The sequence below is a fragment of the Aphanomyces invadans genome, assembly GCF_000520115.1.
Source record: "Aphanomyces invadans strain NJM9701 unplaced genomic scaffold supercont1.42, whole genome shotgun sequence".
NCBI lineage: Eukaryota > Oomycota > Saprolegniomycetes > Saprolegniales > Verrucalvaceae > Aphanomyces > Aphanomyces invadans.
Window position 1 is genome coordinate 40,997 of NW_008580187.1, and position 22,961 is coordinate 63,957.

The 22,961-nt window shown below is 58.7% G+C and overlaps 9 protein-coding genes across 12 annotated transcripts; 5 read left to right on the forward strand and 4 right to left on the reverse strand.

Annotated features, from left to right (window-relative positions):
- Positions 1–345: 345 nt before the first annotated feature.
- On the reverse strand, positions 346–1,172 carry H310_12685. Of its 2 annotated transcripts, XM_008879860.1 has the most exons (3): positions 1,095–1,172; positions 635–1,048; positions 346–580 (listed from the first exon to the last, which is right to left on the reverse strand). In XM_008879860.1, exons 1-3 carry the CDS (start codon positions 1,105–1,107, stop codon positions 459–461), a joined length of 549 nt encoding a protein of 182 aa, XP_008878082.1. In that variant the 5' UTR covers positions 1,108–1,172; the 3' UTR covers positions 346–458. The 2 variants fall into 2 exon arrangements, with proteins under 2 accessions (XP_008878082.1, XP_008878083.1); XM_008879861.1 differs by having other exon boundaries at positions 635–1,172.
- A 402-nt stretch (positions 1,173–1,574) lies between these two features.
- Positions 1,575–3,083, forward strand: H310_12686 (hypothetical protein; the record flags this gene model as incomplete). The annotated part of the gene is made up of 5 exons (XM_008879862.1): positions 1,575–1,770; positions 1,829–1,881; positions 1,939–2,236; positions 2,287–2,534; positions 2,580–3,083. The coding sequence occupies 5 exons, from the start codon at positions 1,575–1,577 to the stop codon at positions 3,081–3,083; spliced, it is 1,299 nt and encodes a 432-aa protein (XP_008878084.1).
- A 205-nt stretch (positions 3,084–3,288) lies between these two features.
- Positions 3,289–3,897, forward strand: H310_12687 (hypothetical protein; the record flags this gene model as incomplete). Its single annotated transcript, XM_008879863.1, has 1 exon — positions 3,289–3,897. One exon carries the CDS (start codon positions 3,289–3,291, stop codon positions 3,895–3,897), a length of 609 nt encoding a protein of 202 aa, XP_008878085.1.
- Positions 3,898–5,814: 1,917 nt separating this feature from the next.
- H310_12688 (hypothetical protein) lies at positions 5,815–6,479 on the reverse strand. The gene has a single exon (XM_008879864.1). It carries the CDS (start codon positions 6,275–6,277, stop codon positions 5,915–5,917), a length of 363 nt encoding a protein of 120 aa, XP_008878086.1. The 5' UTR covers positions 6,278–6,479; the 3' UTR covers positions 5,815–5,914.
- Positions 6,480–7,534: 1,055 nt separating this feature from the next.
- On the forward strand, positions 7,535–9,522 carry H310_12689 (the record flags this gene model as incomplete). Of its 2 annotated transcripts, XM_008879866.1 has the most annotated exons (11): positions 7,535–7,604; positions 7,661–7,798; positions 7,856–8,085; positions 8,131–8,229; positions 8,279–8,530; positions 8,574–8,675; positions 8,731–8,802; positions 8,843–8,884; positions 8,939–9,040; positions 9,094–9,189; positions 9,236–9,522. In XM_008879866.1, 11 exons carry the CDS (start codon positions 7,535–7,537, stop codon positions 9,332–9,334), a joined length of 1,302 nt encoding a protein of 433 aa, XP_008878088.1. In that variant the 3' UTR covers positions 9,335–9,522. The 2 variants fall into 2 exon arrangements, with proteins under 2 accessions (XP_008878088.1, XP_008878087.1); XM_008879865.1 differs by lacking the exon at positions 8,843–8,884 and having other exon boundaries at positions 8,731–8,813.
- Positions 9,523–10,029: 507 nt separating this feature from the next.
- H310_12690 (hypothetical protein) lies at positions 10,030–10,752 on the forward strand. Its single transcript, XM_008879867.1, has one exon. It carries the CDS (start codon positions 10,046–10,048, stop codon positions 10,418–10,420), a length of 375 nt encoding a protein of 124 aa, XP_008878089.1. The 5' UTR covers positions 10,030–10,045; the 3' UTR covers positions 10,421–10,752.
- Positions 10,753–13,336: 2,584 nt separating this feature from the next.
- Positions 13,337–17,319, reverse strand: H310_12691 (hypothetical protein). The gene has a single exon (XM_008879868.1). The coding sequence runs from the start codon at positions 15,137–15,139 to the stop codon at positions 14,360–14,362; it is 780 nt and encodes a 259-aa protein (XP_008878090.1). The 5' UTR covers positions 15,140–17,319; the 3' UTR covers positions 13,337–14,359.
- Positions 17,320–17,689: 370 nt separating this feature from the next.
- On the forward strand, positions 17,690–21,057 carry H310_12692. Of its 2 annotated transcripts, XM_008879870.1 has the most exons (13): positions 17,690–18,031; positions 18,074–18,434; positions 18,514–18,738; positions 18,786–19,151; positions 19,193–19,329; positions 19,381–19,511; positions 19,565–19,643; positions 19,695–19,830; positions 19,879–19,941; positions 19,989–20,143; positions 20,191–20,419; positions 20,460–20,849; positions 20,899–21,057. In XM_008879870.1, exons 1-13 carry the CDS (start codon positions 17,720–17,722, stop codon positions 21,012–21,014), a joined length of 2,700 nt encoding a protein of 899 aa, XP_008878092.1. In that variant the 5' UTR covers positions 17,690–17,719; the 3' UTR covers positions 21,015–21,057. The 2 variants fall into 2 exon arrangements, with proteins under 2 accessions (XP_008878092.1, XP_008878091.1); XM_008879869.1 differs by having other exon boundaries at positions 20,191–20,849.
- Positions 21,058–21,218: 161 nt separating this feature from the next.
- On the reverse strand, positions 21,219–22,261 carry H310_12693 (hypothetical protein). Its single transcript, XM_008879871.1, has 2 exons — positions 22,155–22,261; positions 21,219–22,095 (listed from the first exon to the last, which is right to left on the reverse strand). The coding sequence occupies exons 1-2, from the start codon at positions 22,233–22,235 to the stop codon at positions 21,289–21,291; spliced, it is 888 nt and encodes a 295-aa protein (XP_008878093.1). The 5' UTR covers positions 22,236–22,261; the 3' UTR covers positions 21,219–21,288.
- Between the last annotated feature and the right edge of the window lie 700 nt (positions 22,262–22,961).

Consider the following 22,961-nt stretch of genomic DNA (forward strand, 5'->3'; position numbering starts at 1 on the left):
TGCTCACCAACATGTCCTGCACCTAGGGGAATGACATTGGGTGGAGCGAGCTCGTCGCAGCATGTCCCAGACGTGCGACAGAATTTGGCACGGCCAACGACTGGCATGCGCAGGTGAAAAAGGAGAAAAGAGCTTCGTCGCGGCAAGGTGCATGTTGCATCGAATTCTCCAAACGTGCAGCGCCAACACACCACCGAGTTGCAGCCATCCATGCAAATACGAGGCGATGAGCGGCCAAAGTTCACATGCACGTGAGGACGGGCCAGCACGTGCGTCGGTTGTGAAGGGCAGATGGAGCTCGCACTGCGGCCACGTCTGCGTTGCGAAAGTTTCATGATGGGGGCGTTGGAGGCGCAGCACCAAGTACGTCTGGAACTGCGATGTCAGTTTAGACTTTGTCCAAGCCATCACAGCCGTGGCCTCACTACGATAACTTTAAAGGGCTCGCTACAGCATGCTCAAGGTAGCGACACGAGAAGCAGGTCTTGATCTGTACTGGGGTGGCACCTGGCCTTGTCGAACATGGTGACGTCGATGACGCAAGCAGTGTGCTCGGCGCTCGCGGGGTCGACGTAATACACTACGCCCATCACAACTTAGTCCTTTTCCTCCGTGCTTGTCCATTGGGACGCACCTTTGGTGTCGCAGATCGACGTGATCACGATGAAGTGCCCTTGGTATTCATGCATGGGGTGGCGTTTCCACACGCAGCACTGGAGTTCGGTGGCGTCAACCAGTGCCACAAGCACCGACGGCCGTTGTTGCATGCGTGCCTTCAATTCTGCGGTGGTCGTGTGTCCAAGGAATGATCGATCGCGCCAAGCTGCATACAACGGTGCGACCCGCGCCACATCCGTGGCGTAATCGGCGCTATAGTACGGGTGCGCTGCATGCGCAGGGTTCGTCTCCATTGAAGTGGACGAAAACCACAAGTGCACATCGACATGCTCCATGGACACCCACGAGCTCAAGAACGCGGCAAGGTCGATTGTCCAAATGCTCCGTGTCGGCATGGCCTTGTGCAGTTGCATCTGGAAGCGCCTGCTATCTGTGTGGAAGACGTGTGGGTACGTGAAACTCAGCCACCGCATTACCATCTCCAGGCATGCCAGGCCGCAGTCCCAATCCGCCGCTTGCCGTACTTGTTCGACCGCAGCCGTCGTCAGCGGCACCATATTCAGTATGCGGCCATCCAGATACGGATAATTCGCCCCTGCCGGGAATTATCCGGAACCTTGCTTTAACGACCCTTCGTCTGGACTGCGATGGACAAAATAGATAGATAAAAATATTGACGATACAAGAGATGCAATTCGTGGAATATCTTCAACGTGGACCGTCTTCCGCAACTGTGGAATCTTGGTACAGTTAAAAAAATATTTGGTGTGGGAAAGCAAACTGTCATGATGTCATTAAACGGAGGGAGCGGCGCCTTGCTGACAACTTTTTGTATGCTGGTTGTATTCCCAATTCCACGATCATCATGACAGAGCTGCGGCGGTTCCTGACGGCGCCCAAGAGCCAGAAGCTGACGCTGACGCTTCCGATGGACTACATCCAGAAGAAGTCGTTCTATGCGATGTGCTCGCCAGAGACGAAAGCGCTCATGGATGGACTTGAGAAGCTTATCGACGACGCCACGTCCGACTATACGACGGCCGAATCGTGGCCGACGATCATGGCCGTTGTCGACAAGCTCAATTCACTCACGGACAACGAAGTATGCATTTCCATTCACTTCCTTCAGAACGGTGACACCGTCATGCGCAGGTACGGAACGAATCGATCCGCATGGTGCGTATGCGGCTCGCGCACTTTTCCCCAACAGTTGTGCTGTCCGCCCTACATCTCACAGAGGCAATCGTGAAGAACTGCGGAAAGGTAATCGCATGCGTGCATGCCTCCGTCGAGCAACATGTTATGCTTTGTTCGTCCTAGTCGATCCGTACTCGAATCGCACATCCCAAGTTTATGAGCACGATGGAGCTTCTGTACAAGGAACACCGCGGCAAAGTCGGGCAGTCGCATTTGCTCATCTGCGAACGGGTACTGGAGCTCATACAGGGATGGGGCGAAGCATTTCTTCCGCATCGCCGCGAGCTCCCAGGATTTAGTGACACGTACCACAAAATGTGCAAGGAAGGTGTGCCGTTCCCGGCGCAGTACGACGCTTCGCGTGCACCAGTGCTATCGCCTCCCCGGAACGGCACGGGAGTTCCTGGTATTCCCGGCACAGGTTCTTTCTTCTGTTCGCTCCTTCATCAGTCGATCGACGCATGCCGGTAGAGGTCCATGTGCCGCCGGCAGCAAGGCCGTCCGAGCCGAATTCGTTCCGTTCCCTTGGCCCCGACGAAACATTCCATGTCACGAACAACGTGTTGGAAATGGTTGAGGACATGCTTGCCGAATCTGCCAAGTCGAATCACGTCGAAGTACTTGAGAACGACATCTTGCACGACCTCCATGGCCAGCTCGTGCAACTACAACAGCACTTGCTCGTCGTGATCGAGCGCGAGGCGTCGTCGGGCAGCGAGGTCGTGTCCACTCTCGAGCGCGGGAGATTGATTTTTCACCGGTAGAACTTGGACAAGCTGCTCACGCTGAACGACGCCATCCAAGCGGCACACAACATGTTCGTCGCCGCCACGTCATCGCAAGTCGCGAGCAGCCCTCGAAGAAAACACAAGCCCGATCGCGACGAAGCTGAAGACAATGCAGTCATGTCGCCCAAGAAAGCGCCCCGTGGCGCGGACGTCATGTCGAAAGCGAATGTTCCAGACGACGATCCGTTTGCAGCATTTGCACAAGAGCGCGTGCGAAAACAACAGTCGGTCGTGTTGAATACCGCCGAGTCGACGCATCCCGTGCCGGTGGCCGCGGCGTCCGACGCTCCAGTTGCTGCTCCCGCTGTCGTTGTGCAAGATCTCATTTCGTGGGACGACCGAGATGAGGTTGTGGCACGTGCTGCGTGTGGAGTCATGGCGGGCCATGCACCGCCTCCGCGGAATCCATTTGACGCGTTTGTCCTAGCAGTGCCGCCACCGCGCCGCACGACGTCTACGAATCCATTCGACTTGATCTAACGAGTGTGTGTGTGTGTGTTGGGCGGGTTTCGGTGTTTTTCCTTGCTTGCGTCGCACGCGGTGGGCGAAAACGTTTTGGGTCCTTGCAAAGTTGAACCAAGCGGTCGGTGGATGCCCTCGGTCGACTCTTTCCTTCGACCCCTGGTTGCGAGAGACGTGTGCCGTGGCTGCGTTCGGGGTGCCAGGCCGTAGGACGTGAGCTGGGATGGAGCACAGCACGAGGCATGGCATGCAAGGCGCGACGAACGGCATGCCTTTCGACGCCCTTGGCCCTACCTTTCTTGCGGCGCGATCCCACCCATCACGTGCAAAGCGCGGATGCCATGGCGGGGCGAATGGCGACTACATCCAGAAGGTTGATGCGCCTTTCGATCGACGACCGAGCTGTGTTAACAGGGGCGGCGGCCTACCAAATTCTGCGTCGCTGAAACGCGACTGTATCGGCCAAGTGCGCGTGCTTGACGAGCAAGTGGAGAGTCTGTGCGTCTTCGGGGAGGGCGTCGACGGCGACGGGATCGGCAAAGTAGAAGCGCTGCCACTGCCGGAGGTAGCGCATCCATCTCTCCATGCTTTGCGCATTCGACGCGAGAAACACAAACGACTGGGAACCACCCACGGCGTTGAACACGTCCAGTTGGAACAGCGTCGACGTCTGCACTTGGCGAACGTCCACGTGCCGCTTGGTGAGGGCCACGGACACTTGAAGCGCTTGGCGGTTGGCCCCCGAAAACATGTGCAGGTAGCCTTCCTCCACAACGACATAGAAGACTTGACCCCCCAGCCACCGACCGTCGCGCGCGTCATGGCTGAGTAGCATCAAATGCCCTTCCATGATGGTTGACGAGCCCACCGTTCCTGAGGTGGCGACCCTATATATAGATGTGCGTCGGCGATTTGCTCGCAGTCGTCGTTTGCCCAGCCAGGGCACGTGTTCGTAGTTCAGCACTCTGAAGTATTCCCGTGCATGCAGTTGTCTGCCAAGAGGTGACGAGGAGGATCGGGTGGAGGTCAGGGAAACCGCGGGTTGTCAGGGTGCTTGTCGTTTTGACGAGGTCTCGACCAGGGCAACCTCTTCAGCATGGTGCGTTTCATATTTGGCGCGCCACACTTTGATACCGACTACGTTTGGAAGGGATGCCACTCGACGGATGGCGACATCCTCGTCGGCAAAATCTTCCACTAAATGCCTTGGACTTGGATGCCGTTGGCGGCGAACGTCGTGCGAGTCCTCGCTGGCACCAGACCGCCGTACGCTAGACAGGTCGTTCTGGACGATCGCTCCGTCGCTGTTGACAACTCCGTGCAGTTCATGCGTGGTTCGAACCTTGTTGCGACCAAGTCCTGCTGAATTGTTTTGGGGCCGCCGCTTTCAGCTCCCAGAAACACGCCAAGCCCACCGACCTTGCACCTGACGGCGGTGGACGTCTTGGGTGGGCTCGCTGCTGCCACAGACGCCGATCCAGAGCGATCTCGCTTCGCGCCCCATTCATTTCTAGCCAGGAGGACACCACCCAGTGGCTTGCGAACCGTCCTTGGCAGAGGAAGCGGCGTCCTGAACGTCGAAAGGGATCGCAGGTGCAGGGATCATTCGCAAGTGCACCACGACTGCATTGTGCCTGCAAACGCCCTCGGACAGCGCCTGGCGATCGATCAAACTCCGATGGAGGGCCAAGCTAACGACTGCTATCGTGTTCATGGGGCTGTGGGACAATATCTCTGCCCGAGGTCGAAAGGATCCCTCATGCGCAGCCCGTCATTCAACGTCACTACCCCGACATGTACAATCTGTACATGTCCTGCAAGACGATGCGTCGACCCGCATTCGCGTTGTCGGCTCGGTTGGGGTTTTCCTCCGTGGGGCACAGCGACGAGCGCCAGCTAGCGCTGCCAAAACAGTTGCAAGAAACCCTGACGCCGCTACCCCCACGTCCTTGCAATCGTTTTAGCAGCGCTTGCTGGCGCCCGTCGCGCTGGGCTCGCCACAGTCGTGGGCCCGATTTCGACGGCATTCACAAACTGTCGTGGCTCGTGCACATTGTCAACGCAACTGCACGTCATGCGATAGGAACCAGCCTCGCTGTGTGGGTGGGGAGCAAGGGCATGGACCTTGAGCCAGCGACGCGCGCAGCGCCACGATTCATCGAGAGTGTGCCGTACCCAACGTAGCCAGTGGTATGCGCAAGGCTGGTACCGTCTCCATCGGCAGCTACATCCATGGATTGGGGCCTTGTGGCCCTTTTCACGTGCATGTGCTCCGTTGTCGAGAGGCGCGGGCACCAACAGCACACCGCGGGCAACTCCAAGCCACCATCGTGCTGCGACTAGCTGCCACCCACCAATTTATGCGCCAAGGGTGGGTCCACACCCACGTGTTCCAGGCGATTGTTGGGTGGATCGCTGTTGAGTAGGACGAATGAGACGACGATTCACGTCCTTGCCGTGAAGACGTGGCCCTCGCACGCCTTCGATGTCGCCCAGCGCCGCCAGCGACAGCTTGAGATGAACTCCGCCACGTTTGGCGCATGCAATCTCGTCCAGTGAACTGCGCGCGGAGAGCCTGCACCCAAGACGCTGGCTAGACGACGAGGGCTTTGTTCAAAGCCGGGCACGCATGGTTTGATGTCCACCCGCCCGTGCTGCTCGCCAGCGCTGGCTGCCTCGCGGGCTTCCCAAGCCAGCGACAAGCGCATGACTCGTTTGCGCAGACGCGTGGGCTTGGCGCATTCCGCCGTTTGAAAGGGCCATAACTAATATTCCATAATGATAAGTTTACAATGCTAGGTGTGTACAACGCGCGGGACGAACAGATACGCAGGTCGATCTGTTGCGATCTACACCCACTCGCTGGCGGCCATGTGCTCCTCGAGCGCGACGCTGTCTCGAGCCCATGAGGGATCGTTGGCCACGAACGACATCGAGTCCAAGTCGACGGCAAGAGTCGTCGACAGGCGCGGCATCTTTTGCTGGTACATTCTCCAGTTGTCCTCGAGACGATGGAGCATGTGTCGCAGTTCGTTGGCCGACATCGAGTCGAAAAAGTCGCGGGTGGCATGGGACGTTGCGATAGGAACATGGCGGGGGGGCACCTGTCGATGCTGTGGAGCTGTGGGCATTGCATTCAGTCGGCGCACAGCAGCCGTCGCACCAGTCGAGCCTCGCTTCCACGGAAGGTTTCGGAGCCACCCGAAGAGCATGGCTTCACGACGGTGCTGCTATTGTACAGGCTGATGCGACCCACAGGGACAATATGGAAATGGGGCTTGCGCCCGCCGCACTTGTAATATTCCGCCATAACTCCCTGGCTACACGGCAGTTGTAAACTGACTGGTTCCGAGTCAGGCGCGCTTGTTTTTGCCGCCGCCGCCGCTTCCGTCGCCGCATCAAGGTGGGTACGCGGGTGGCTCAAGTGTATGTCGCACGCCCGTGACGAGGCATTCGCTGTCCTACGTCTCGATCGATGGGGTGGATGTGGAGCGGCGAGAACAAATTCGGGGGGGGGGGGTGGTGACCTCAGGCTGCGTTTGGTACTGACGCATATCAGGTCTCTTTCCATACGCCGAGCCTCGTGAGGGGCATCGCAGCTCGACGAGGAGGCCCCAACGACGGGACGCCCCCGGTGGCGGGCTGGCCCCGGTGTCAGGATAGTCCCAGAGGCGTACTTGCCCCCAGTGCACGTCTTTGCCCCCCAAAGATGTGGCGGCCAAAGGCAATTTAAATGAATCATTTAAACGATGAACGCAACCCGTGCCAACGTACACGATGCATTTTCATTTATTCTTATTTAAATGAAATTCAAGGTTCGCAAGCTAGCGGCTGAAAAACCCGCGCTGGCCCCATCGACTGGAATGCCCCACGACGGTGCCATAGATATGGACGCCGACCCCGTCAACATGGGCGGAGATCGCACTAACGCGTGGCAGACGAAGCGGTGGCGCCGCCAATACAACGCGGCATATAAAACGTTCGTGGCGATTCGGTTGACTTCATTTACTACTGTATGCTGGACAAACCAGCCGCAATGCTCGATGGGTTTGTCGTGCTTCGGCTGTTTACGTCCGGCGTGCCGTGTGGCGAGCCTCAACGTTGAAGCAAACGAACACCCCTGCAACTCGGACGCCCTGGTCGGGGTACACTTCCGCTCTCGAATGGTCTGGTGTTGGTTTTTAGAGGTCAAGGGCTGTGTGGGGACGTTTCGAGGCACGTAGTCGACGCTTGAAACCAATTGTGCTCATGTACCACCCGGCCATTTGGAGATTTTGCTCCATATCACTTTCATAAGGGCTGCTGCGCACGCCACCGCCGCACGTACCATCGAAATATCTTCGCCGAGATATTTGTGCCAATGGTGATCTTCACGGTGATATCAACATTTTATCCAATCCGATTTGTAAATGCCAAAAAATGTATCCAATCAAAATGTGTGACGTTTCGACGGCCATTCGATCTTGAGCATGCGCCGACACCGTCTACCGTTGCGGCTCCTATCGGCTGCCTTTGTTGCCGTACACTGTTACAAGAAAGGTATCGAGCTCGGCGAGCAGCATAGGCCATGCCGTGACCCCTGCCTTATGGATTAGATGACGCAAAGTTCCTCCTTCCGTTGTGGTCGCAGCAGGCCGCGCAATGCCATTCAAGTCGCCGCGTGCATTCTGCCAAATTCGAATTGCCGCCGTCCATCCAAGCTCTGCAGCCCAGCTCACTTGGAAGGCTCCATGGTACTTCTACTTGCTGATGCTTGGGACCGACTGCACAGCCTCACCGACGCTGGACAGACCGGGTGGAGTTGTCTGGAATGTCCGAATCAAACGCCTGTACCCCGCTTCACGAGGCAGCCTCGTTGGGGCTCGCCGAGGATATAGTCAAGTTGATTGCAAATGGCGCAAATGTGAATGCTTCCGATGCAGCAGGCACGACGCCGCTCATGATTGCTGCCAGTTTGGGCCACCGCACAATTTGCCAGTGCCTCGTAGACGCGAATGCTGATCTCAACGCCGCCGACGCAGTACGTTTCAAGTCGCGAAGGCATTTCTCATGCACACGAAAGCAGGATGGGTCGACTGCCTTGCACGTTGCAGCCTACCACGGTCAGCTCGACATCGCAGCAATGCTGATTCACGCAGGGGCTGACGTGTCGTCGACCCGACCAGTACTGTCCATTGTCCTCCGGCGAGAGTCTTGAAATGTTTGGGCTGCAGGATGGCATCAATGTACTCATCATTGCCATTCGCGAAGGCCATCAAGAGCTCGCGATGGCCCTGCTCCCGTTTTTCGACTGGACCGAATTCCACGTTGCGATTGCCGCTGCATGGGGGCACGTCGCTCTGGTGGACGACCTGGTCGCGTTGCGACCCGACCTTGTTGGCTTATCAGCTATCCATGCAGCAGTGGAGCGCGGTCACTTGGCCACAGTCAAGGCGCTATTGCATGCGCCATTGAAAAATCGGCAGGTATTGCTTCCTTGAACGTGAACCCAACTGAGTGACGGCGTAGGATGTCCTCAACAGCGCCATGTTGCACGCTGCCAAGACAGGGCAACTGGCCGTGCTCCATCTCTTGCTGGACGAAGGCGCTAACGTTGCTGCAGCCGACGAAGTAAAGCATCTCCCACATGATGTGTTTAAAACCAAGCGCGCCTTGCCATTTGTAGACGGGCAACACCGTGATTCACTTGGCTGCACGACACAATCACGTCGACGTCTTGATGGACGCTTTGCGCCACGTACGTTCCAGGTATTGAGGCCTGCGTTACTTTGCGGCAGGATCCTATCCAACTGGCCGCGTTCGTGGGCGTCCCGAATTTCGTAATCCCGTGACTGGTGCATGGAGTGTTGGATGCTTCCTGGTCGAATGTGTAGGATGGGGAATCTGCTGTGCATTTGGCTGCCAAAGGCGGCCACTGCGCAATGCTGCAACAGCTTCGCAGCCTTGGAGCGTCGCTGGCAGGACGCACTGCCTCGGTACATGAATCTCGTCGACTGGTTGGTGTTACCAACTTGGAAAAATGGACAAGGGACTAACGGCGGTTCACTTTGCTGCTGCAAATGGACATTTGGACGCCGTGAAATACTTGCAGGCGGCGGGATGCGACGTGAACCAAGAATCCGAGGTCGCCCTGCATGTGTGCCATGGACTGCTCACACTGCTCACTCTAGTATCTGATGGGGAAAACTCCCCTCGAGCTGGCAACACTCCATGGCCACCACCACGTCATGCGATACTACCTGCAAAGTACGGAGGCGCATAGCCGTTAACATACGTGCATTCCCCCCGCGAGAAAAACACCCCGTCTCCTCTGTCCAGCCCGAGAGGGCTGTAGTTGATGGGCCAGATAACCAAAAGAAGAGTTCACGGTTGCATGCGATGGGACGAGCCAGAGGCATTCCACTCGATCCCATCGTGCCAAGCGCGATTCAAAAGGACATTGTACTGTCACCAGTACGGTTGCAGCATCGTTGCAAGGTGAGAGTGTCCTGTGGTACGCACTCAAGGCCTCCCTTCAAGCACTGTATTGGCATTCCCTCCACCGCGATGCGTGCATGGCAGCGCTTCCGGTGCGCGCCGAGAGCTTCAACTTGAGCGCCTCCCGGTTCGTTTGACCATCGAGAAAGGCAGGATGAATACGCCACATGCACCAAAACATATGCATAATTAAACTACTTTTTTACATATATATCCTTCCGCACCATTGTCTTGTTTTCGAAAGAATATCAAGTGCATATAAAATTCTTGCCAGCTCCACGAGTACGCGCGCGACGACATGGCGGCCGGCCGCGTGCATCGGTCGCGCTTCGCCCCTTGCAGAGTCGCAGGCGGAATATGTCCTGGCATGGCTGACGCGCACGTGGTGTTGTTGTACCAGGCTGGCCAAAAAGTGGCCAACGCAGGAAAGCGACGATGGAAGCAGCCGCCGCGCTCTTTGCAGCCGAAGCACCGGTGGGACACAAGCATGAGCATTACAAAGCATGGACGGCCGACGTTCCCATCTCTACGCGCTCAAACTCGACGCCAGCGTGTCATGGAGCATGATTCAGGGCCTGCTTTCGCCTTGCACCGCTCGACTTTTGCTAGTACCTCCAGGTAGGCGCAATTGTTCTCGTGGAGGTCACTCAAGTGATCGTCTCGGTAGAGCCAAGGCGACCTCGACCTTCGTAGTCGCCAAAACAACCGTCGCGGTGTTTGGTTTCGCTTTCAGCAGTCGCATGGCCTGGTACCAGCTGTACCTGTCGCGCTTCACGGAGTTGGGGGCGGCGCCACCAGGATATTTGAAAGTGGTCAACGTGCACACCGATCGACCCGTTGGTGAAAAGCTCGACGGGTTTACAAGCGGGGGGTTGTGACTCGCTGGGTCCAAATCCTCATGAATTGCTTGAGTCAGGCTGAACTCACGACGAGATCGACCCCTGCACAAAGTGCTAGATGTGCCCCACCGCGTTGTGCCTCTCAAAGAGTGCTGCTGTTAGATGTGCGGCGCAGTCGTGTACGTGTTGCAAACAATGGGTGGGAGCCGTTGCCGGGATCTCGCGTTCTCGTCTGCATGGCATGCCCGGTCAAGCCCAACCTGTACGAGTTCAAACCGGAGGAAACAGTCCCCTTGATGTGCGTCCGATTCATTCGAATGTAGCTCCGTCTACTTCGCCGGACCGTCGCCCGTAGTCGATAGAAGAAAGCGGCATGCGACTTTAGCCGGACCAACGGCAGCACGACAGTCATGCTAGCCTCGCCCGATGAAGCTGCGCCAAAACGACCGGCAGCAGTGAAACCCGAGACGATCCGCCGTCCCATCAAGAAGTTCACCGTGACTTGACCAAATCGTACTAGAGTCCGAGTGTGGTGAAGTCGATGGCGACGGCGCGAGCTCCTACTCCGCACACATGAGCACCATGACTCGCCCGAGAGAACATCGCCTTACCCAATGATGCCTGAATGTGGTGGTGGGGCCACTGTGCTTTCATGCTGGCACGATGGAATCCCATCAACCGCACGGCCGCCTTTGCGTGCTACCGACCTGAAAGATGGGCCGCAATTAACAGTAAACTGGGGGGCTCGGAGGATTGCGACCACCATTGTTTACGCTTCATCACGGACTCTGGCAGTTGGGGCCTTCAGCACGACTTGGCCAGGATGGGTTCGACCACCGAGTTACGGAATGGAGCAACTCCCCGCCACTCGGCTGGACGTGCCGTGGTCTGGCGCTCCGAGAGCGGTGCTCGACATGAGTTGAAACAACTCAACGCCACTGCGTCCTGCCTGTCTACTTCGAGGCAGAAAACCGTTGGGGCGCCTATCGGTTTTGCATCACCGATCAGTTCCCTTCGCTTCGAGGTGGACGCCCCCTCCCCCTTGATCCGCTCCACAGCACCCGCGGCGCCATTCCTTGAGCCTAAGAACAGCCCCATGGCCTGGCGCCACACGCGATTTCTCCATGCAGCGTCGCGGCGACATCGGGGAAGCTAGGCAGCGACCCCCCGACCATGCAACACACCACCGTTTCGATTTTGGAGCGTTTGGAACCGACGCTCCACGGGACTTCCACGGTATTCCATCAAAAACTATCGATGCAGGTGCAGCCGTTCGTGAGAGAAGCGAGCGACGTCGTCACTGACACCAGCACCGAAGACGGACAACCACCAAAGACATTCCCCGTGCAGGGGAAGCGCCCCCGCCGACGGTGGCAGGCGGCTGCAGGGTATGTGTACCTCGCGTGTACGATAACCGGCAGCATTCAGTGCGCCTTGCTCTTTCAACGCAGCGCGACCAACGACTACTACTGGCCAGGCTTCAACACGTCGGGCATCCAAACGTACTTGGCCGATCTGTACAACCGTGAGCTGTCGGTGGTCGTGCAGACCGCGACGGAGCTGCCGCTCGACACGGCCATCTTCAAAGACTACAGCGCGACGAACACTGTCATTGATTTGAATCCGTCCAGGGCGAGGGGGCTACTCCTGTCGCCGTTGCCGTTGCCAGACGTCATCGCGTCGCTGCGGAAAGCCGAGTTTTCGGCAAACCTGGTCGTGCACAGTCCGTTCTGCTGGGTCGATTTCGGGCGGTCGTTTGAGTTGGCCCAAACGGCGGCGCGCCAGCGGCGGTGCAACAGCGATCGAGCCAAGGTGACGAATGCCGCCCGGTATTTGGATTCGATTCTGCGCAACACGCCATGTACCCTGGCGCGGCAGTCGATGTTTTACCCGTTCCTCAACGCGACCATCTTTTCCGCGATCGCCATGTCCCCACCTGGCCAAGTGTGGCTGGACGAGTACACGACTCGCGACCTGCTGCCCCTCGACGACGAACTTGCCCACTGGCAACACGTCGTGGGCCTCACGTCGTGGGTAACCCAAGTCACAAACGCCGTCCAGCTCGGGATCGAGGAATCCATCGCGATCGTCAGCGCGCTCGGACGCGTCGAGACCATTCAAATCAACCGTGTGGCGTACGCGGGGCGCGTGACGCGCCAAACAACCGACAAGGCGTTCCTGGGCTTTGCCATGCACCTCTTCATGTGCTCGACTGTGTTCCAATGCAGCCTCGTCCGAGGAGCTCCCAACCACGTGGACAACGTTGGCATCAGCTGGGACGAGCTGGCTACCATGGGAGCCCGCCCTTCCGTCGCGTCACGGCTCATTCGCCAACAGATCGGTCCGTTCGGAGCGATGGACGTGCGATATGATGCTCCCCCCGCGGCCCTTAAGCAACTTGTCCACAGCTTTCGCGATGACTTGAGTGTTGCGCTGCGCGTCAACGAGGTCGCCACCGCCAAGTACACGTCCGTGCGCTCGGCCACCGATGTCCACCCGACACCGCCAGCATGGGCCGACGCTGGCTACGCCTTCTACGGTGGCAACCCCATGTGCATGAACGGGTGGCCCCAACCGTTTGTGCAATCGTCGTTTGGGTTCTACGACTCGTGCGGGGTTCAATCGCGTCTGACAGTACAAATGAACGCCGACCCAACTCTCATGGCGTTCGTCGCCATGTTTGACGGAGGCGACGTCGACGCCGCGTTCTTGTACGACGTGTGTGCATTCGCCGAGCGCTCGGTGTGCACGGAAGCGCTGGCGCCTGTGCATGCCGTGTACGATGCCATTCGGGTCGGAGCCGTGAGTTCTGTCTGGTCTGGCAACACGATCCGTCTCGTACAAGAGGCGTGGGTGACGCTGATGCAGCTCAACGTGTCGTTGATTCAGTTCGCCACCGACTCGAACTTGTCGGAAGTCTTGTTGGTCACGCCATGGATATCCAGTCGCGCAGACGCGTGGTCGTTTTACGGGTGGATTGCCGTGTACGAGTGGGTCCACGGCCTCCGCGAAGTGTACTCGTTCGAAGGCGACAAAGGCTCGTTCACAACGATCTCGCCTCGCCACGATTTCGACCCTCTAGCGGCAAACCCGCTCGAGTTGCCGCAGACTGCGTGCAACTACGTACGATACATCAACGTGTACGTGTCGATGGCCATGGCCGGGATTGCCATGCTCGTCATGGCGTACGGAGCCGCAGACAAGTTTTCCAGCGGTGGGCTGCACCTGTTCCAGTTCAACCGTGTCGTGGGGTCGGTCTGGATCGGGCGACCATGTCTGCTGTTGCGCGGCATGACGGCTATCGTGGTCCTTAGCACGGCCAACGTCGCTTTCGTGGCTCCCAGTGGTTTTCAGCAATTGCGTCAGGACGCCCGGTCTTTGCTCGACGTTGCGCTGTTGGCTGGCGAAACCACGTGGCTGACCTACGTCGCGATCGACGTCTTTCTGCCTCTCACGCAGCATTTGCCGGTATGGTATTCCCCCGTGAGCAGTGGTGTGGCATGGATGGCTGTCGTCGGCCTCGAGCTCGTGGCTCCAGTCGCACCCGTCGCCCTCGTCCACCCGCGCTGCATTCTCGTCGGCGTCGACACCCAGGTCGATTGTGACAACGGGTCGTTTTCGATTGGGAGCGTCGCGCGTGTTGGGTGCATTTGTTTGATTCAAGCGAGTGCTGTCGCTGCATCGTACGCGGCTGCCGCCGTGTTTGGGTGCACGAAACGAACGCAACCTTGCGATCGAGCAGCGCAGCACCACCTATTGCTACCCGTGGCATCTCAACTGCTCTTAGCCGAGCCGTACAACACGGGCCTGACGCTCGACCACGTCGGGTGTGTCATGTCGGGGATGCTGCCCATGGGAGCTGTGTTCGATGTCAAGCTGTGGATGCTTCTCCGCCTCCATCGACACCACAAGCAAGACTGTATCGGCGACGATCGCGGCGGCGTCGTAGATTTTCCAAACCCGACATTTCGGCATTCCTCAGTCGGTCGCCCCCAAGGCATTGCCAGCACCATGCCGGCGCCGCCACACCAAAAGTACCGCCAATGGATCGCGGTGGCTGGCGTCGTTTACATGGCTGCCACCGTCGGGGCGAGCTATTTGTACTTGGAGCTGACCGAGTCGACGATGGCCAACGATTTCTGGTGGAAGGGGTACAACGTGACCGGAGCGCAGACGTTCTTGTCCAACTGGTTTATTCGCCATCTCACGACAGCCACTCGTTTGGAGCTTGAGAATGGATGGTCGCGACGCATCGACGACGCCAAGTTTGGCGACCCCAATCAACGCTACAACTCGACGTTTACCACCATCTTTGTCACGACCCAGTATGGAAACTCCCTGCAGGATCACGTCAACTCGCTCGAAAACGTCATTCGCGGGCTCCGCCAAATGGACGGCTGTGACGTCCCGTGGATCTTTACCCCGTATTGCTATGTCGACTTTGCCCAAACGTGGGAAATGGCCAACTCGGTGCACAAACAACAGCGATGCGCTCAAGTGTCCCAGACGAACGGCGCCGTATACCTTGAATCGGTCCTCCGCAATGCACAGCGCGAGGCGCTGCAGCAGTGCTGGGGCGATGCCGTCCAAACGGCCATTTTTGACGCTGTCCAGGTGACGCGCGACGGCCAGGCATGGGTCGAGCGCGTCCGACGAGGCTCCGACTTGGCGGTGATCGACGAGGCTGCGTCGTGGCGAGCCCATGGCATCGTGCACTACACAACGCAGTGGCAAAACTTTAAGATCCTCGGCGTGCATGAAGTGTACTCGATCGAGAACGCGCTTGGAGTCCAGTATGACATGACCCTTCGCCTCATCAAGCGCGCCGTCGACATGCCGTCCGCCACATCGTTTAAGATGTACTGGGGCTTTGCCAACGACCTCGTCGCGGTCGCCAACTGCAGCACGTTGCCGAGTCGCGGGATGTCGCTGGTCCGTCAAAGCAACGTGTTTGCGTTCGAGAACCACAGTGCGGAGCAGCTCCTTGTCGATTGCGGGCACCTGACGTCGCCGCTCGCGCCGACCATGGCGCTCGTGCGGGATTTTCTCGGCCCATTTGGTTCCACCGACGTCTATCGAGTCGCGGTACCTGCCTCGCTGACCAGGCTCTACCAAGAACTCGCCGAAGCCGTCGTGCTGGCGCTGGTGGACGGTCCCGAGCGTCGCTTTTCCAACTATTCGAGCATTCGACAGAGCCTCAACTACTTTGCGTTGCCGCCGGCGTGGGCGACGGGCGAGATGTTCCTGGGCGGAAACTTGTTTGGTCTCAAGAGCGGCCGACCAACTCCGTCGCGGGACGAGGCAGGGTTGTTTGCGGTCCTGCCGGTGTATGCTACAAAACAGCGCGCGTTTATGGCGGTGCTAGCCATGGGACTACATCGGCCAGCCGCCACGGCTTCCCCCATGACCGTGTGCTCGATTGAACTGCAGGAACCCGAGCTGTGCGAGAGCGAGCTCGCCACGCTGCAAACACTTGCCAGGGAAACCAACCTGCCGTCGTTTGGGGAATCGGCGCGGGCCGTCAAGGCGGACGTAGTCGACAACGTTCACCTGGAAATCGTCCAGTTCCTCGGCAACCCCGTGGATTTTACCACGCGGTTCGCGCACGACCCCGTGTTTTCCGACCCCCACATCGAGTACTTTGCGTGGCTCGTGCTATTTCAATGGGTCTTGGGCGAGTTGGACGTTGTCCGGGTCGTCGGGTCCACTGGCGACGCCATCACGATCGCGTCGGCATCCGTCCTTCCGCGCGTCGTCTCCGCCGACCCGCTGGAAACCCCCGTCAACGTTGCATACTACATCCGGTGCTGCATTCGATACGTCACCCTGCTGTTGCTGGTCGTGGCGTCCCTGACCGGTTGCACGATCGTGGGTGTCCGCGGGCATGTCGAGAATTGGAACATGCTCCAATTCAACCGCGTCGCGGGCCTCGTCTGGATCGGCCGCCCCCTCATCTTTCTACGCGCGGTGACCGCGATTTGCCTCCTCTCGACGCCGCCCCTCGACCTCACGGTCGCCCCCTCCGGCCTCGTGACGTACTTGACGTCGCCGCCACGGTTCTGGCTCACGACGCTCATGTCGTGCGGTGAAATGAGCTGGCTCGTGTACATCGTAAACGACCTCATGTCGCCCCTGACGCGGCGATACACGGCGCTGTACGCGCCATGGTGCAGCTTACTCGTTTGGGTCGTCACATGGCTATGGACCCTCACTTGGCCAGTTTTCCACGTGGTGCACGTCGCCCGCACGTGCATCGCGACCGCCGTCGACTTTGACGTAGCCTGCCACAGCGGCACGTTGTACATCGGGCGCATCTCGCGGTTCTTGACGCTCGTGGCCATTACGTTCGCGTGCTGTTTGGTCTGCTATGTCGTGCAGCGGCGTCGATTTCGAACCGAGCCAAGGTCGCCCCCACGCCACAGGTCGTACTTTCTCCACGCGGTGGCTCGACACCACTTGACTTTTCGCAACCTTCAGCACGACGGCGTCGAGTACCTGGACAAAGCGTCGGCCATCCTCAGCGGCCTCCTTTGCGTGCACGTCCGGGGCGTCCTGTACATTTTTGACGTCAAATCGTGGCGGCCGTATGCGATCGACACGTCCCAATTGCCCGACACGACCGCATCTCCAAACCATCGTGCGTTGAGTGTAGCGATTCCGTTGTTGGAGTAGATGGCGACCCACCCATCCCCCCACGGGGGGGCACCTGGCAGCCCTCTTGTAGAACGAACTTGGGATTCGAACCTTTCGGCCATAGAGGAACGTGAAAGGTTGGTCTTGCCACTTGCTAATCTTGATGCAGAGCCACGCCATGCGGCGGCGATGTTGCTGTGGATGGGTCACTGTTCGCAGAGGAAGGGGGGAGTGCATTCCAACTGCGGGTGCCGCTCGGACTGCGCGCGCAGGAGCTTGGTATCAAAAACAAGACAGGATCTGCTGCATGAATCGTTGACGTCATACGCAAGTGTGGTCGAGAGAGCTCGTTGCTATTGCCAGCCTCTCTTTCCGACTTTGCACAGATCGACGGCCATGGGCCTGGCTCGACGTGGAGCGCGCCATCCGAGTGGATTCCCAAGTGGAGAATGCGCGAAGGACGCAAGCCTGGTCGCAGTTGCCTGTAGTCGATCGTAGCCAGGTCCAGGGGCGGCGACGGCCCATCGAGTTTTGCGCGTGAATCGCTACGCCTGACGTTTACATCGCGCCCTGCAATCGATGACGGGATGGAACCGCGCGCGGGGGGCTAGTTTCACCTGTTCACGTCGGTTTCGACGGATCAGGGTGGTGTCTTGGCTACAAATATAGCCCAGTCACGATAGCGCCCCGGTACAAGGGGGCTCGATGGCAGCTGCCCAAGGCTCGGCAACACTGCCGGTGGCTTCCGGTGTCACAGCCCCCAAGATTGGGCCATCCACTGCTCACGCCATGATTCCGCCCCTCGTTCGGGAAAACAGCCAGCCCCGCGCGACCCAGCTGCGAGGGAGCGGGCGCCGGTTGCTGGAAAAACAGACAAGTGGGAAGAGCAATACGATCTTTCCTCGGTTGACGAGAGAATCGAGTGGTCGAGATCGGTCGTCCCAGCCAGACACGAGCGGTCGGGAGCGGTCCCAGCGAAGCAGCTTACAACCTCAAACGGGACACGATTCCAACTGGGTACGTCGGTAGCCGAGATCAAACGACTCACGTCGGTCGCAGAGCATGCACGGCGTCGACTTGAAAAGCTCGAGCGGGACCACCGCGGCCAAGCTCGCCGAGTACGTGGAAAACAGGGAGCAGCGAGCCATCATGGCATGGCGACTCGGCGACTACGTCTTGGCCAAGTGCCACAGCAGCGACGAGTATTTTGCAGGGCACATCCTGGACATTGACGACGGAGATGACGGGAAAACAGACTGCCACCACGATAGCACGTCGACGCTCGGCGCGGCACCGCGGGGCCGATCCGTATCCATACTCTTTGACGACCTGACTCTCGACAAGCACGTGCCTCTCGAGAACATTCAGACGATCTTGGGACAGGACTTTGACATGGAGCTCCAGTTTGTGCCCATGGAAGGTTCGTTCGCGTCGTGCGTTGGAGTTCGAGTGCTGTGGCATCGATCGATTTCGGGGTTTCACGACGTAATGTTGTGCAGACCATAAAGACGACGACAGCGAAGGGTCTGTCGTCCCGGATGCCGCACAAGTCGCGGCGTCGCAAAACGAGATTGGCATCGATGCACACGTCCTCGCACACATCAAGATGGCTCTTCCATCGCCCAATTCCAAGCCATCGCTCCATCAGGACAAAGCAAACCCCGCGCCATATACTCTCCACCGATCCGTCGCCGTGGTGTACGATGACCAAGCTATCCATCGCGGTACGGCGACATGGACGGATGACTCGCTCGACTGACGAGTGAGCCAGGTGGCTTGTCCACGGCTGAAATCGCCGTGTACTCAAAGACGTCGAGCGGCCAGTCGGAAGCGCTGCGGGACGCGGCGGACCAGACTCTCCGACGCATGCACGCCACGTATATGAAAATGAAACAGATTGGGACCCGCCAAAGCTCGAACAACGACCTGGACGGTCCACCACCGCCTGGTGCGTCGACGCGCCGCGGCTCGTCGTCCAAGCAAATGGCGCTGCTGCCACCAAATGCTGACCACCCGACCACCGACGCGATTCCGCGCAAGCATGTGCTGGTTCATGCACTGCCCCTGTGCTACTTTGGCTCGATCCAGCCCCATCCCAAAGGCCACCCCGCGCCAAACGACGCCGTCGTCGTCCAGGGTACATCGCCGTTGTTGGCTTGGTGTGACCAGGCCGTGTAGATCTCGACCAGAAACTCCATGACAAGGTCGCTCCTGCCAAGTGTCAGCCGTGCGACCCCACAGCGGACCTCTTTGAGCAGTACGTCGAGCTCGCAAAGGTCCACGACCTGGTGTACCCCGGCGCCAAAGTGCTCAGTGTACGTGGGGGTGTGCTGGTCGGATGGTGTCGCGCTCATGGGCGGTGACAGTGGGTGCGCGACCAACTCGTGCCATGCACCATTCGCCGCCGGCGGTGTGCCACGGCATTTGATGTCAAAGTTGACGGGGAGCACGACGCACTGACGAGCATTCCTCTCGAGCACTTGGTCGCGGTGCCGAGGTACGGGCGCATAGCCGTTGCTAGCAACGTTGACGAACATGTGGCTGTCGCAGGTCCCAGTCGAATGCGATCACAGCCACCAACGACGTTGAGATTGACGTGGCAGGGCAAACGTTTTGCGTCCACGAACGGGTTCGTTCCTCGCTTGTATACGAGCGACGGCGCCTGACTACTCGACACTAGATCATCGTGCACGACCTTGAGCTGGGCGTGTCCAACCACGGGTACATCGTCGGCATCAATTCGAATCGCACGGTGTTTGTCGAGTACGACAACGGCGAAGTCGACTCGTCCGTGCCGTCTGTGTTTCTGCGCAAAGGTGCGACCCGCCGCCGCCTCGCCGATATCGTCACAACCATTGCTACAGCGGACTCGAGCAGCCGGGAAGCGGGCGCGTTCCTCATGTCGCTCGATATCCACCAGACATTTGGTACGTGGCGGCGCCATCTTGGACGGGCTCACGGCGGCGGCGTCCAGGCATGGGGGCGACGGAAGAAGGGTTCAACATTGACGATTGGGTGACGGCCACGCACCCCATGAGCAACCTCCTGGAGAAGGGCCGCGTGTGCAACGTGCATAACGCGCACAACACTTGCGACATTCAATTCGCCGACGGTGTGATCCTCAAGCAGGTACGCGCGCGCTTCCGTCTCGATCGCAAGCTCACGCCGCAGGCCAGGCATCGTTCCACACCCTCCAGCACGCCGCCGTGCCCGCGACCAAGAAGCCGCCCGCGTTTCTTCCTCTGGACCACGTGCTAGCGTACAGCCCCCGCTTTGCCAAGTATTGCACGGGCCAGATCCAAGCCGTGGCCGCTGCGACCAACGCTTACCGTGTTGTGTATGACTACGGCGAAACCTACGACGGCGTGCCGTACGACTACATCGCGCCCATCACAGACACCACAGGTACAAGCGATCGAGTTGTGTGGCTAACGACGTGAGGCAGTGCTGAGCCCGAAGAAGCGGTTTACGCGCAATTGGAAGAGCGCGAGCGGGTACGAAGGCGGGTCGAGCGCCGACACCACATTGTGCCATGGAGACATGACCCTCCATCGCATCCACTGCGTGCCCCATGCGCCGTTGGACGACAGGAAACATCACACGTTCACGAGCCAGACCAAGTTTGCAATCGGCGAAGCGGTCATGGCCCCCGTTGGCGCCAAGTATTTCATGGCGATCGTGTCCCGGCCGGTCCTCCCGACGCAAACGTCGGTCGACGTTATGTTTGCATCGACCGAGACCGGGCTCGCGATTCCCGTCGACAAGGTGTTTTCGATCGACCAGCGCCACGAAAACCCCGTGGTGTTTCAATGCCCGACGAATCGAAGAAAGTCAGGTACGATGAATCGGTGTGTGCCATCGCGACGGCTCACGGGGTCGTGCAGCATCGCCGACAAGGCCGACCCAAGCCGCGGCATCGTCGTTTCGACAGGCTGCTCCCGGCCCGTCCATCCTGACCCGCATGCGTACGATGCTGTTTTCCAAAGGAAATAAGTTATAAGGCGCCTTATGAACCACCTCGCGTTGTCCCACTGAGACACATGAACGACGTTGTTCAAATGTCGTCGATCGCTCTCGTCGCCATGCGCGCTGATCGCCGCGGAGCATGCGAAGTGATATTTTGGCATCGAGTCTTGGGGAGCGCAGGTCACGGCTATGGCGCGATGATGGGATGGACCGTGCTCCGGCGCGTGCGGCACCAACATGATGCATCGACCCAAGAAAGGTGGGGGGATGTTCAAATATATATGTATACTTAGAGGAAAGGATCCCATCTACTGGGCGTCTTCGACGACTTCTTCGTGCACTTCGACGGCGCCAGTCTTTGTCGTCTTCACACGCACGTCGTCGACCGATGCGCTGACGGGTTCGAGGGTCGGGACTGTCGTGGTCATGGGCTGGTTGGACGACGTCGCAACGTCCTTGGCGTACTGCAGGCTGCCCGTGATGTAGTCCAGGCCAGAATGTACCAATTCGGTCGCGCTGTTCAACGTGCGAGCGCCAAACCCACCAGTGACTTGGGTATCCAAGTCAAGAGCGCGCTGGGTCACTTGGTACGTAGCATCCAATTCCTTGGCCTTTCCCGTCGCCAGCGCAACAGTGTCTTGAAGCTTTTCGCTCACGTGGTAATATTGGTCCATAGCTTCCACCTTTTGCACGACACCGCCAGCATAGGCGATGGCAGAGGTACCCACGCCATGCGCGGTGGACGCCAACCTAGTTTGGACGTTGGTGGCTTGTTCCGACGCTTGCTGGATCGCATCCGTGGTGCGTTGACGCGTGACCGCCGTCAAAGTTTCCAAGTTTCCACGGGCATCATGAACAGCCAGCTGGAACTTGGTGTCGTACGTAGCGGCGTGTTCTTTGATGACGACAAGGGACTGCGACACTTGAGCAAGCGCCTGTTGGACAAGTTCTACAGGCTTTTGGGCAGCCGACAGGGTCGTCGTGCGAAGCGACGTCGCCGACTTCTTCAAGTCGTCGACGGCAGCGTTCGCAGCGTCAATCGCTGTTTGCAAGTACGACGACGCGGTTTCCGAAACTTGGTATTGCGAATCGTACTCGGCAATGCGTGCTTGCAACTACGCACATCCATCAGCCGCCATCGCACACACACATCGAAGGAGCGCATGCAACGTACGTTGGCCAAGTAGGTCTGGGTTTCTTGGATGCCGCCGTCCACGGACGTCTGAAGCGAGTCGAGTTGCGGCTGGACCGTCATGGTTGATGCGGGATGGTGCTCGGAAATGCAAAAGTGAAAGAAAAGACAGGCCGGCGGTGGACCGGATACCGTATCCGAAACCTGCCCCTCCCATGTTTCAGCGAAAGCCAATCAGATACTTTGAAAATCTAGCATTTCAGCCAATCCACGAGTAAATGAGTGGATGACGCGGCCGCGTCATGTAACGGTTTTGCCAAATGTTGATGCAGCCGTTTCAAACGGGTTCGAGACGTGTGTCAGCCGTCGTTTTGAACGTCTTGTGGCAGGTCCTGTCTCGACGACGCCGTCAACGCATCCATGGAAACTTCCCTGGACAGCAGCTCGGGCAGGGGAACTCGAACCCCCCGTGGGAGGGAGCCTGATCTGGGCCAAGGGCACAAGGGGGGCACGACACTCGAGAAGTAGAATGGAGGGGTCGCCGCAACGTGTATGAGCTTGGGTACCGCTGGACCTGGGAAGGACGTGGGGATCGCAGACAGATTGAGATTCAATGGTGGCGCGTGGTAAGTCACGCATGTCGACAAAGTAGGTGTGGCTGATGTGGGTACAGAACCCAGGGGGGTGTTGACAAGACTAGCGACAATCGACGGAATGGCCGATGGTGGGGGGTGTCGACCATTGGGGGACTATTTCCGCAAGGGGTTGTTGGATGGATGAAATCTGCCCGATGCAGCTACGGGAGCGTGAGGGTCCTGTCAGGGTTTCGAGGTGGACTTGCACGGTCGA

Bases quoted from the DNA above. Each gene is read 5' to 3' on its own strand.
- H310_12685 (XM_008879861.1), bottom strand. From the start codon at position 1,097: ATGGTAATGCGGTGGCTGAGTTTCACGTACCCACACGTCTTCCACACA. The intron at 581-634 runs GTGCGTCCCAAT...TGATGGGCGTAG, and splicing joins GTCGATCTGCGACACCAAAG to TGTATTACGTCGACCCCGCG.
- H310_12692 (XM_008879870.1), top strand. From the start codon at position 17,720: ATGGCAGCTGCCCAAGGCTCGGCAACACTGCCGGTGGCTTCCGGTGTC. The intron at 19,831-19,878 runs GTGCGACCCGCC...CCATTGCTACAG, and splicing joins GTCTGTGTTTCTGCGCAAAG to CGGACTCGAGCAGCCGGGAA. The intron at 19,942-19,988 runs GTACGTGGCGGC...GGCGGCGTCCAG, and splicing joins CGATATCCACCAGACATTTG to GCATGGGGGCGACGGAAGAA.
- H310_12690 (XM_008879867.1), top strand. From the start codon at position 10,046: ATGGACGGCCGACGTTCCCATCTCTACGCGCTCAAACTCGACGCCAGC.
- H310_12688 (XM_008879864.1), bottom strand. From the start codon at position 6,277: ATGCTCTTCGGGTGGCTCCGAAACCTTCCGTGGAAGCGAGGCTCGACT.
- H310_12691 (XM_008879868.1), bottom strand. From the start codon at position 15,139: ATGCACGCCGAGGATCTTAAAGTTTTGCCACTGCGTTGTGTAGTGCAC.
- H310_12693 (XM_008879871.1), bottom strand. From the start codon at position 22,235: ATGACGGTCCAGCCGCAACTCGACTCGCTTCAGACGTCCGTGGACGGC. The intron at 22,096-22,154 runs GTACGTTGCATG...GGATGTGCGTAG, and splicing joins CCCAGACCTACTTGGCCAAC to TTGCAAGCACGCATTGCCGA.